The sequence below is a fragment of the Neomonachus schauinslandi genome, chromosome 3 (genome assembly GCF_002201575.2).
Source record: "Neomonachus schauinslandi chromosome 3, ASM220157v2, whole genome shotgun sequence".
NCBI classification, from domain to species: Eukaryota; Metazoa; Chordata; class Mammalia; order Carnivora; family Phocidae; genus Neomonachus; species Neomonachus schauinslandi.
The window spans coordinates 165528901-165542698 of NC_058405.1; the positions used below are offsets into that span (position 1 = coordinate 165528901).

At 36.9% G+C, this 13798-nt stretch overlaps 1 protein-coding gene across 1 annotated transcript in view; it reads left to right on the top strand.

The window, feature by feature from the left end:
* PIKFYVE (phosphoinositide kinase, FYVE-type zinc finger containing) overlaps nt 1-13594 on the top strand; it is a 71986-nt gene extending 58392 nt beyond the window's left edge. The window contains exons 32-41 of the mRNA XM_044913709.1: nt 304-387; nt 1259-1356; nt 3390-3554; nt 4970-5029; nt 5682-5858; nt 6630-6733; nt 7459-7587; nt 8913-9174; nt 9577-9651; nt 10378-13594. Of these exons, the coding sequence (XP_044769644.1) occupies nt 304-387; nt 1259-1356; nt 3390-3554; nt 4970-5029; nt 5682-5858; nt 6630-6733; nt 7459-7587; nt 8913-9174; nt 9577-9651; nt 10378-10493 (1270 nt within the window). The 3' untranslated portion in view covers nt 10494-13594. The remainder of the gene's footprint in view (nt 1-303; nt 388-1258; nt 1357-3389; nt 3555-4969; nt 5030-5681; nt 5859-6629; nt 6734-7458; nt 7588-8912; nt 9175-9576; nt 9652-10377) is intronic.
* Nucleotides 13595-13798: the final 204 nt, after the last annotated feature.

The window sequence follows — 13798 nt, forward strand, 5'->3', positions numbered from 1 at the left end:
ATACTTTAAATTACCTGTTCTATCCCTGAAGATATTTGGTCTAAATGTTAATACCTAGACTTTCACAGTCATTGTTTAGGATATTGATACTGGTTGGTGTGTTGGGTTGTATTTTGCATCATTATCTGTGAAGATGACCTTCTTCATGAAGCTTGATAACTTTTGTTAGTTGACTCCAATATGTTTAATTCTGGACACATAAAATGATTGTATTTCTGTAATGCAGAGCTTATTCTAAAGTATATGATTTATTTTGAAGAGAAGCTTAATGTTTAACATTTTTCAACCTATTTCTACCCTAAGTTGTAAAGAATACCGAAATGCCTTAGAGGAATTGTCCAAAGTGACTCAGCGGAGCAGTGCCGAAGAAGGGCTTCCGACAAATAGGTGATCCATGATTGAGTAGAATTTACTTCATTTGGCTATGTCATCATTTTTTAAATGCTCATTCTTCAATTTTATTATTGCAAATTATCAGTGTGACAGTTGCTAGGACACTGACATTGGCACTCAAACTTCAGCCAACAGTTGACAGAACAAAATTCAAGTATAGCAGAAGGCCTTAAACAGTGCCTTTGGATGTAGTTTTCTGATAATTGCCATAGAAGTTCAGTGTATATTGCGGACTTAAACTTTCAACGTTTTAAATTGTCCTCGTTTCAATTAAAAAATAGTAACTTTTGAAATTAGTAACCCACTGCTTTACTTTGTAATTTAAAGTATTTGTGAATTTTTCAGAATAATTAAAGATCCCAAATAGTTTAAAAACAAAACAAAACCCCCAACCAGTTAGTTCTTTTAGTATGTTCAGTATTTTAGACATTTATACAGAAATTGTCATAGGCTCATTATTTTGATTCTTATTGAAGTAGGTTTTCCAGCTTCACTAATGTGACAACATTCGATCTGGATTTATTTATTATCATGGTAACTAGCCTGGGAAATATGAAATTGGTATTTTCTGTAATCGTTTGAATTACAGGTACTAAGATAGCTCTAATGAATTTGGGGAAATACTACAAAAGCCTCTGCTTTCACATATTTTCCAGACACTTTTATATTTACAACGTTTCGCTTTCTTTTTCTTAAGTCCAGTAGGCATTTCAAGACTTTTTCTTCTGTGTTATAACCTGTGTTTACATAAATTATGAATCAGATTTCAGATACGGGGTGGGATTAGGTGGGGAGTAGATTAATGCAGGAATCATTTTCTGTCCGAATTGTATGAAATTAACTTTTCCTTTTGTTTTTTGTGTAGTACTTTAGACAGCAGACCAAAGAGTAGCAGCCCTATTAGATTACCTGAGGTCAGTGGAGGACAGACAAACCGTACAGCAGAAGCAGACCTGCCGCCAAGTAAGATTATACATGGAGGAGTACTTATTAGCTTTATTTGTAATTATGGTTTGAAGAAGAAAACATCAAATAAGAAATGCCAGCTGGCAAGAATTTATTGCTTCTGGTCTTTACAAAAAAATTTTTGTATGTCCCCTTTTAAAATATTTTGCTTTTCCTTGATCTTTACCTTATTACTGGATTTGAAAACTTCTCGAAACTCATAGGTCTGTGCAAAAAGAAGCGGATCCTTCCTTTTTAGAGTTTTCAGTTTAAAGTATACAAGCTAAGGAGACTTTTTTTTTTTAAGATTTTATTTATTAGAGAGAGCATGAGCAGAGGGAGGGGGGAGAGGGAGAGGGAGAAGCAGGCTTCCCGCTGAGCAGGGAGCCCACCCAGGACCCTAGGATCATGACCTGAGCTGAAGGCAGATGCTTAATTGACTGAGCCACCCAGACGCCCTAAGAGAGACTTCTTAAAAAAGTTTTTACAGTATTGTTGGCATTGTGAAAAGAATTTTTCATGTGTCATGTCCTTTAATCCCCACAATAACCACATAAGAGTTATTTGACATATCCCCATTTTTTAAAAAGAAAGTTAAGACGTAAGTAGCTTGCTCAAGATTACAGAGGTAGCGGAAGCTGGGATTTGAACATAGGTCTCTTTGACTTTGTCAGGAATGTATTCACTACAAATAACAGAAAACTCAAGTGACTATTGGGGCTTAAACAAATGACAGTGTATTTTTCTAAAATAGCAATGTCCAGAGGCAGGCGGTTGCTGGCATTGGTCCAGCTAGTCAGCATTGTCATGACAAGAGAGGGGTAGTTTCTCATGATTCTCTTAAGTTTTCCTCATGATCAAAATGTTCCATTTCAGGTCTCCATTTGAAGCAGAAAGAAGGGAGGTAGCTACAAGCTGCAGCTATTTCCTTTAATTAGGCATGCAGAGGCTTCTCCTTTAGTCTCCTTGGCTGGAACTGAGTCTCAGGGTCACCCCTCCCTGCAAGGGAGACTGAGATTGTAGTGACCAGCTCTGCTCTAGTTGCTTATACAAGTCGTGATTTATTTTTTAAGGCTCTCCACATTGCTGCCCCAAACAAAACTGCAGTTCTTTCAGCAAGGAACAAGGTGGGCTTGGGTATTAAGGACGTCATAATGGTGTCTGCCAACCTAACTAAGCACTTTATGAGTGACGTTTTATGTGGATTTTGTAGATGGTAAATGTATGAAATTAGAATCATGTATGCTAATGAGTTCATAGATCACACATAGATGATATATATATACTAATCTCAAAACTAAGAATGAAAGTATAGAGTAAGCTTTAGTAATATTTTTGGCCATCTTATACAAATTTCTGAAAAATGCTGAAAACATCTTAGATTTTGCTGTGTTAAAATGTAGGAACATAAATGATATAGAGATGTTACTTTTAACTCTGAATTCTTGTAGATTGTGGTATTGCTTTGTATTAGTTTAATTAACTATTGTAATAATATAAGAATTTAGCCCTCAATTTAGTTGCTTAAGATATCATGACTGCCGGGATGCCTGGGTGGCTCCGTTGGTTAAACGTCTCTTGGTTTCAGCTCAGGTCATGATCTCATAGGTTGTGGGATCGAGCCCCGCTTTGGGCTCCGTGCTCAGTGGGGAGTCTGCTTGAGATTCTCTCCCTCTGTCTCTCTCCGCTTTGGCACATGCATGCGCTTTCTCTCTCTGTCAAATAAATAAATAAATTTTATTTAAAAAAGATTATGACTGCCACGTAAAGATATTTTTGAAAGATTTTCTATAGAATTTCTCACATTTTGATATACAGCTACCTGAACATTGCTTTTCTTTTATATTTCTGATAATAAAAGTGCTTGACTCATAACCCCTCCCCAGGCCCCATAAAACATGTGGAATGATAGTCTGTGCAAATGAAAGTATCAGTGTGACTCATATTTATTACCCTCATATAATGGTTACTGCTAACAAAAGAATGAGTTGAAAATCTTCATTTTTTCACCTGCAGTGACCTGTACTTAATATGTTACCTTTTATTTTTAGCCAAAAAGGCTTCTGGAATGCTGTCCTTCTTCCGAGGGACAGCAGGGAAAAGCCCTGATCTCTCTTCCCAGAAGAGAGAGACCTTACGTGGAGCAGATAGTGCTTACTACCAGGTTGGGCAGACGGGCAAGGAGGGAACGGAGAGTCAAGGCACTGAGGCTCAAGGTGTGTTAAAGGAGACCAAATGTGCTTATTTCACTTGCTTGTGTCCTTTATAGCCTTGAGTAGATAATTCTTACTGCCCAAACCAGGGCGTTCACTCTCTTCTCATGCCTCAGTATGGCAGAGTGGAAAAAGCATGGTGGTTGTAGAGTCCGACTGGCTTTAGCTGTCATTGCTATCACTTACTGTGTGGTAGAACCAGAAGTCCTTAGTTTCCATATCTGTGAAGTGGCAAAAGCAATGTCTTCCATGGTTTACTGAAGACCAAGTGACATTAAACATGTAAAACATCAATCTCACCTTGTAACTCACAGTTACATACTCAAATGTTTTCATTCCACTAACCCCTCAGACATTTCCTTTCTTTCCCAGTCTCTGTAGGGTTGAGGGCATTGATGTCTACCTTCATTTTGATATTTAAAAATATGTCTACCTGATTGTGTTTGAATATGGGGTTAGACCAGGCATCAGCAAACTGTGCTGACCTGTTTTTGTAAATAAAGTTGTATTGGAACATAAGCATGCCCATTCATTTACTGATTGGCTGCTTTCATGTCATATTGATAAGTTGAATAGTTGTGACTGAATAAAATACTTACCATCTGGCCCTTTACAGAAATAGTTTGGCAACCCCCGGGTTAGATCATGAATTAGTAGTCTAAAAGAAAGCATAATATATTTTCATTAGTAATTAAGATATCATCTTAAGTATTCTATAGACTTCCGTTGGGCTGTAATCCTTGGAAGACATTGGTGCTTTGAAAAAAATAATTTAGAAATGTGAAACATGGAAGATCACTTCTTCTAGCTATTGAAATATATTCCAAATTTGTAATAATTAGGGTGCATCTAGCTGTAGGTTTGCCACACAAATCACATATAAAAAATAGCTCTGAAGTAGATACTAATATTATTTTATGTATTTTATAAGACAAAGAAAGCATCTCAAACTGTTGGAGAACCATTATTCCACACACAGGGAAAACGATCATAAACTGATAAAGAAGTAATGGAAAACTTGATGTAAGAGCTGAGTTAGCATATTGTTTTGTTTTTTCATCTGTATTCTTTTTATTTAAAATCAATTAATTAACATATAGCATATTATTAGTTTCAGAGGTAGAGTTTAATGAGAGTTAGTATATTGTTATCAGAGGAATCAAATATAAGAAAAGTTATTCTTCAACCTGAATTCTCTGTTTTTCATCTGAAAATTGCTCTTTCAAAAGGTACTTATATTTTTGTAATAGTTTATAAAGTTAAATTATGCACATAATGCTTCTCGAGAGTGACTTGACCAGGATAACAAGAATAGACTTGTTAGTTTTTATTGTTATGTCAGGGGAGGAGAGAACAGACAAAATGAACTGATAACCCATTGAAAACTTTGACTTTATTAATGATGTTAAACTTTTTAGATGAGGTGGATGGAGGAGATACACAAAAGAAACAACTCATAAATCCGCATGTGGAGCTTCGTAAGTATGCGATAAAATAACGTTGGTTCAGGGATACTGACTGTAATTGAGAAGACTGTTAATTAAGGCTTCTAGCTTATTCTAGATAAATATCCTGTTTCTTGGAATGAATATTAAGTCTGTGTGCTGACATAAGCTTTATTTAATCTAGATTTAGCTTATAAAATAAACATTTAATGTATAAAGAAATTTAATTTAAATTATATTTTAATTTATAAGGTATAATTTGATTTAATATCTAACGTTTAAATAATTATTGTGTAATCTAGAGCCACAGAGCCTTGACCAGATGTCTAGAATTGTGTGTGTGTGTGTGGGGGGGGTGCTAAAAATTTATCATTCAAAATAAGTACAGTAAAATTTAAGATGTAAAATTATAATGATGAAAGTACAGTAACCAGTATAAAATTAGAAATGGGTCTTATTTTATGTTTGATTTTTCTGTAAGGTTATAAGATGCTTTTCGGTCTTCCCTGAGAATCATTTTAGCAGAACTGTGACAAACAAGGGTGTAAACTTAACCTGAGAAATGCTATCCTGGAGAAAATGAAATGGTCAAATTTGTCGGGCATGGGAAGTGGGCAGGAAGGAAGAGAGATTTCTGATTCATAAAAGCCCCGCCCCCCCCCGCCCCAAACACTTCTGTTTATAGAATTTTCTGACGCAAATGCCAAGTTTTACTGTCGCCTGTACTATGCGGGAGAGTTTCATAAGATGCGCGAAGTGATTCTGGGCAGCAGTGAAGAAGATTTCATTCGCTCTCTTTCCCACTCCTCGCCCTGGCAGGCCCGTGGGGGCAAATCAGGAGCTGCCTTCTATGCAACTGAGGGTAGGTCTTTTTAGTCACTCACTCACTGAGTAGTAGCCATCTTTTCCCCTCAGGTAATCTGTGAATCCCTTGAACTGAGGTGGCATGATATGGTCAGTTGGCAAACGAAGTTTTCTGTTTTTCTGTTTGAGAGTATGTAATAACAATATTTAAAAGAATATACATGTATATGGTGTGCAGTTAGAGACAGACATTGATCTAATCCTTACTAAACTCTCTCTGGTCCTGACTTCTACAAATGAAAATAGTAACGGAGAACTTCTGGAAGACTCACAAGGGTTCCTCAGAGCTGATGAGACAAAGATATAAATACTTAAACTGAAAATAGGAAGGCCGGGTTCTTCACCTACAAAGGTTTACAGAAGATGATGACCATTTGTATGTCATATTCCGTTCTCCATTCCCTGGAAACAAAATTATCTGAGAAAATGCAGCAGGAAGGATGTTGCTTGATAAGAGCTTCATAACTGTGACTTACTGCATTGTTAACAAAGGAGTCTATAAAATTTTACTTAGTAGTTATCTAGCTATGAATTTCGGTCTGGTACTGTCAAAGGTAGAGGCTTCTTGACTATATAATCCTCAGGAACCCTTTGAGCCCTCAATTACTTGAGAACTATGTTCTGATGAAAATTTTCTCTGTGACATCAGAAAATCTCCCTTAAAGCCATGAAGCAAACACATCAGTTGGGATCTTTGGAATGATGTATTATCGATTACCTCAGGAAATCCTGTGACTGAATAAACACATACGACACTTCTGCCTTTTAGATGATAGATTCATTTTGAAGCAGATGCCTCGTCTGGAAGTCCAGTCTTTCCTCGACTTTGCACCACACTACTTCAATTATATTACAAATGCTGTTCAACAAAAGGTAGAAATCCCAAACCTTGGTTCGTAATTAGAATTTTCTGGGCTTTTTCACCTCCTCCGAGTCCCAGTGGCAGTTTTTTCCATGCTAAGATAGGAACGGGACGTGACTGGGTCTCTGTTACGTTGCTGAGGTGTGATAGAATGCACTCATTTCATGCTCTTTCCTGCCTTTGCCAGTGAGGAGCCAAGAGATCTCCAGCAGATTACATTTAATTAGTGTGTGTGTGTGTGTGTGTAGAAACATTAAGATTGGATGAAAATAGCTGCACGTTATAATTTGTAAGTTTGTTGAGACAAAACTGGGAAATATTTGTTGAGACCTGAGTGTCTGGGTCCTTAAGTAGAAAAGAAGCCAGTGGCTCAGTCAGGTTTGCCCACTTGACATTTAGTAGTGCTCCTCGCAGTAAGTGTATAAAGGAGTCATGTAGATTTTTTTTTTTTTCCCATTTAAGGTTTATTGCATATTTGGGGGGAAATTATATGTCATAATAAAATTTGTGATTTTGAGAAATTATAAAGCCTTATCCTTTGGGAGAATATGAAGGATCTAAGATTTTTATGAGCATTGCTATTTTGCTTTCTACTTACTCCTGAGATTCAAGGGTTTAAGTTTCTTTCAAAGTTCTTTGGTCATATTAATAGAAAATTGTGTTTGGATAGTACCTGGATAATCCAGATATGGCTATTAAATTACAAATGAATTTACTTTCATCTTTTCTTGATTAGAGGCCCACTGCATTGGCCAAAATTCTTGGAGTTTATAGAATTGGTTATAAGAATTCTCAGAACAACACTGAGAAGAAGTTAGATCTCCTTGTCATGGAAAATCTTTTCTATGGGAGAAAGATGGCACAGGTAAGGATATTGAACCATTTAGCTACTGGAACCTTTTGCACCTCTGGTTCCCGAATATAATGAATCAGAGAATAACATCCTATTTGACAGTATTAAACCTCAGTTGCTAGGCCAAAGTTGACTTTGGAATTGTTGAACCCTATAGGAAAGACTAAAGAAGAATATTGTAGACTGGTATTAAAATTTAACCTGTCCTGGGTGCCTGGGTGGCTCAGTTGGTTAAGCGACTGCCTTCGGCTCAGGTCGTGATCCTGGAGTCCCAGGATCGAGTCCCGCATCGGGCTCCCTGCTCGGCAGGGAGTGTGCTTCTCCCTCTGACCCTCCTCCCTCTCATGCTCTCTGTCTCTCATTCTCTCTCTCTCAAATAAATAAATAAAATCTTTAAAAAAAAAAAAATTTAACCTGTCCAATATCCTAGAAACACAGAATTCTAGGATTAGAAGACAGATCTGTTCCCACCATCTCAGTTTTAAAGGTGAAGAAACTAAGAAACTAAGACCTAGAAAAATTAAGTTCATGACAGTCACACAGATACTCCAAGAGCTCAGGTTGTTTTAGATTCTAGAACAGTACCTTTCAGAGTGTTGGTCCTTGAACTGTTTTCAGTCTATGGGGAGATAAAGAGCTTACACTAGAATGTATTTCTTCATTGAGAGTGTCTTGCTATGCTGAATGAAAGAGCGTGCTTAGTGATGTGGTTGTTTTACGTTCTGGCACGAGCTCCTTATGTCATCGTGAGCCGGGGACAGTTGCCTAGCATTTGTCTGTAGAATACACTTCCTATTGCACTGGTCGAGGACCTAAGTCCCCTGACCTTTGAGTGTGTGGCTTTTACCACCCCCAGCATTTCTAGAGAGATGCAGTTGTTTCTACATTGCCATAGTATTGAATGGAGTTTTGGTACCCAAACTAAGTTTCCTAAGACTGTTTGTATCTGGTTTTTAAACTGCTTTATGATCCAATGATATATTTTTGGAGTTATTTGTTAATGTTTCTTAAAGTTGATTAAGTGGGTTAATGTATTCCTGAAGTGTTTGAGTAACTGAGTACCTAGGTGTTAATTTTCAATTATGAATCCTATCACCATCTACTTTATGTATTGCACAATTATAATGCATGCATTATATATAATTTTATATATAGTATATAATATATATAAATGATATGTTTAATATATTTATGTAAGTTATGATTAAGTTTTAAAATTAAATTTAAAAGTATACGTAATGATATGGGCTACAAGGAATTGTTTTGCATTTCCAATTTGATTACATTAATTAATTATGCAATCATGCATAAATGACAGAAACTTTTCTTTCTGCTAGGTTTTTGATTTGAAGGGTTCACTTAGGAATAGAAATGTAAAAACCGATACCGGGAAAGAGAGTTGTGATGTGGTCCTGCTGGATGAAAATCTCTTAAAGATGGTTCGAGACAACCCTCTGTATATCCGTTCTCATTCCAAAGCTGTGCTGAGAGCCTCGATCCGTAGTGACTCCCACTTTCTTTCTAGCCACCTCATTATAGATTATTCTTTGCTGGTTGGGCGAGATGATACTAGCAATGAGCTGGTAGTCGGAATTATAGGTAAGTCAGTAAGCATAGGCTACTTATAGTTCATGATTGAAGCCAGAGTAAATTTGAAGATTATACTGAACCTGGTTTAGTCATAGCTTATTAAATATTCTCACCAACTTTGATTTGAAAATTCAACAATAGCTTTTAAGTGCTAGTTACCTTCTATTTCAGTGTCCTCATTTCATTTCATTGTCTTTACCAAAAATACCTGTATTCAAAAAGTTACTCGTAAAGGAAGCCCTGTGAAGTTGTTAGGAGGATTAAAAGAATTAATATGGAAAAAACCCTTGGGACAGTGTCTGGCAATATTGTTAACATTCAGTAAACATTGTAGAAGTAATAGTAATTACTGTTGTTATCTTCTTACATTTACTAACATAGCTGTACTGCTCATCTTCCCTCCTGTAACAGATTATATTCGAACATTTACATGGGACAAAAAGCTTGAGATGGTTGTGAAATCAACAGGAATTTTAGGAGGACAAGGTGAGCAGAATTTTTGTTTATTCTTTAAACTGTTCTCATGTCTTCCTTATCAGTTAACATTTAAAAAATGGGTACTTTTTTAAATTCTAAAAAAACAAGTGGTCATCTCTGATTTTATCTTTCCAAAATGATCAGATAATAAAGGAAATTGTAGAGGTGGGGAAATAATTGGTTTTAAAGTTGTGTTAAAATGCCAGAATGAAAAGTTACCCAAAAAAGGCCAGATATTCTGAATAAGAGGTTGTTTTTAATTAACACTTGAAATCTTCTAAGTTCTCTGAGCACTTCTAGCTCCATTTGTGCTTTCATACATCTCTCATCTCTAGGCAAGAGCTAGGCTCGTATTTTTAGAGTAGGGGCTGGGGAAGGGGACAGGGGCAGAGGGAAATGGGGAGATAAACTTAAGCAGGCTCCACACTCAGTGCAGAACCTGACTCGGGGCTCGATGTCAGGACCCTAATAACATGACCTGAGCCGAAATCAAGAGTCGGACACTTCACTGACTGCGCCACCCAGGTGACCCAAGAGCTAGTCTTTTAAAATGGAAGCCCCTCTCAGGAAGGCCCTGTCCCATGTCATGTGGCACAGTGGACACCTCTCCCTCTTTTCTGAGACTGGTGTGTGTGTGTGTCTTTATGGCAGTTGTCATGAAAGAACATAGCTATTCAAGTCAGCTGCTGATCAACTCTGTAACAGCCTTTTCCCTTTGCTCTTTCATAATCTTAGGTAAAATGCCAACTGTGGTCTCTCCAGAGCTGTACAGGACTAGATTTTGTGAAGCAATGGACAAGTATTTCCTGATGGTACCAGACCACTGGACAGGTTTAGGTCTGAACTGCTGAAAGGGAGCACATGATTTTGAAATGGACCATGAATGAAAGGGGCCTGGACCAAAGGACCAAAAATAAGCTACATGTTTTATTTCTTCATCATGTTCACCACTGTATGCCAAGGCCTTCCCATCCTGCAGTCGTGTGGGCTGTCTGTAATTGAAGGGTTAAAATGCCCGTGGATTTGCACTTTGGTTTTTGATACCTACAAGTTAGCTGTCTTATGCTGGGAAGTTGCAACATTCTTCCACTTAAGCTAAACTATAGACACATTTCAAAGGGCTAAAGACGAATGTATGGTCCGAGATAAGGAGATAGGATGAAGAAATGGGGTGTCAGATTTGTTAACAGTCCTGTTAAGAAAATAATGCTTCCTAGATTGTGGCTTTTCCAGCATCCCATTTGACACATTCTTTACTTAGCATTTGTAGAGCTGGTGAATTTGTGTTTCTTATGTAACAATGTAATGTTGCCTATTATCAGAATTTCTGAAACCTTTAAAAATTCTGACTTACTCTCTTAATGGCCAGTGAAACAGATGGACCTAGTCTGTTCTTGTTTTATTGAGGTATTTGACTGAAATTGGGAATCCTGTTGTGTTCTTACCTTGCCTTGTTTTTGAGGGTGCTTGATGTTTTTTAAGTTCTGTCTTCTCTGTGGGTGACAGGAGACTCTAGCCATTAATAAGCCTTTTGGAGCTGTTTTTTAAGCTTATTTATAACTTTTGTGCAATTAATAGGTTAAACTGCACTTATCCACACATGCTCATACTCTAGGTTTTCCTCCGCTTGCAGGGAAACAGTAAATGAGTCTATCATGACTAACTTCCCAAAGGGAGAATTACTAAGGATTTTTTTTGTAATGGAAAAAATAAATTAGACCTTATCCAAGAAATTGGGTGAGAGGCGAACACTTGTTTGTTTTCTGTAAAGTGTCTTTGTCAATATATATAGCAATTTAAGTGACATCTGTAAAACTAAGAGGTTTCTAGTGTGGACATCCATTTCTTAACTTTCTGCACCAGTTTCTAAGCCAGTTCTGATTACTGAGAAATGTTAAGGGATAAAATATTTGTTGGAAGGAACTTCTTGTTTAATAGAGTTTTTGTTTAAAAGTGATCAGATACAGTACATAACAGAACACCACATATTTCCTCGTGGCTGCTTTCGCCAACAAGGGTAATTGGGGGATTTGTAAAGTTTTATAAAGTTCTCCTCTTTTCAGGCTTCCTATCATAGCACATTTCTATTGTAACTTTCACAAAATAAGAAAAGGAAATCTGGTGACATTCCAGTTACAAAGACTGTAAGTATGTGAAATAGGAACATTTCGGAAAGTTTGCTTTAGAGAATGAAAGCATTAGTTTGGTGTTTGGTGCTTATTGGATACGTGGTTTGTTTTGAACTAGAAACAAGTTGGCCAAGGACTTAGGACTGATGATAAGCACTTTTTAAAAAAACGTGGTGTGCGTTTAGAAAACGCACAGAACACTAGTGGTTTTAATTTTGATATTACAGACTGGAAAAGGACGGACTCCTGCAGGAATGAAATGTGGGTGGTAACCTCAGTGGATTTTGCATCTCCTTTTGAATGCAAACACTGTTTTGTCTCTGTTCTTTCTTTGGGGCAGGAAACTTAGGGTTATTTATCTGTCCATTTCCTGCACCCTCAGTCATGCACACCCCAGGAGAATAGGTAGCTTTCCTTGGCTGTGATCAGGTTGTTTCTTTGTTTCGTCTCAACACCCTGCTATGTATAGCTTGGATCCTCCACTGGAATAACTCCTGACAGTAGTATGTGTCGTGTTGATTTTGTTTTCCTTGTGTTGATTTTGTTTTCCTTGCCCGTGACTTGAAGAACTAGTTTTTAAAGCACTGCTGCCTCTTAGGTGATTTTATGGCTAAAAAAATTCCAGTTTAATATCATCTGAAGCAATACTTGCTGCCTTGCAAGGGTGATCTGTCCTTTTAAAACTGTCTTAATGAAAGGGAAATGAACTTCTTGTGAGTGGTAGAGCTATATCCTCAGCCCCGGCTGCTTTTGTTGAGGTCACTACTATATGTATATATAAGGCGTTTCCAATATTGTGCTCCTTGGTGTTAAGCATTGAATGACCACTCACCTCTCTTGAATTCCCTTCCTTGGCTTGGAGAATATTGATGTTGAAAAGTTAAGACTGAGGAAGAAATCTTAATATTTTCTTCCTTAGAATAAAATATGAACCCTGAGAATAATTGATAGTAGCACAAGAAAACTCTGTAAATGTGTTGCATTGTATAAAAATCTTATTTATAAATGTGAAGGTTTTTGATGCCATCAAAACTTTATGGAAAAATAAAAAAGATTTACTTTTTTCTTATCCAAGTCTGAGGAAAATAAGGGGAATTGGCTATTGCAGGCCCTTTTGTAGTCTGTTGAATAAATTTATAGACATTGAAAATTTCCTACAAAAAGTGCTGCTTATAATTTTTTCCTCGATCCATCAGTGAGTGGTTTTCTAGCTTTGGCTTTTATTGGGTATTGTAAATAGGTTTGTGTTGGTTTTGGTGGCGTAAAGTGTCTCGTTGGCATTGTACCCATTAGCAGTGGGCTTGTATAAAACCGCCAAGGAAAAGTCATCTACCTGTAGAAAGTTTGCTGAGCTAGCAGAATGAAAACTCTTGTGAATGAGCCTCGTGGTGAAACAGGTCAGGCCATTCATTATTCCTCAAGTATTAACATACTGACTTAGGCAGTATTCAAACCATCTAGTGCAATGCCTTTTTGTTTCTTTGTTTTTGTAACACGGGTGCAGTGTATTATAGAAAAACAAAAATTACAATCATGAGCAGTTTTATTAATGCTGCTGTGCTGGTTTTGTAAAAAATGTACATTATGTCTTTTGACAGGTTTAATTTTAACTAGAGAAATGACATTATAAATCAAAATATCCTCTTTTAATTTAATATGAAGAATTCAATTAACAATATTGAAAATACTTAATGTATTATATTGTATATATTTCTCTACTTTGGTTCTAGCTGTTTTATATGATTGACATGTTATTTAAGAGATAAAACTGCCTTGACCTTTTGGAGTCTTGTACTGTAAATAAAGAAGACTTAGAATAAACTGAGAATCAGCTTCACTTCGTTTTGAATCAGCTTGAGGAAATTAACAAGGGGAGATGGAGTTTGGTGCCCAAGCCTCGCCCCTCGCCCCCGAAGCATTGCCTTCTGTTCGTTCTCTTGCCCTTCGTTTCCCCACCGGAGAATTTAAGTCTTTCACTAGTAAATGGCCTTCTTAAGTCCCAGGTCTTAAATCTGTGTGTTCGATTC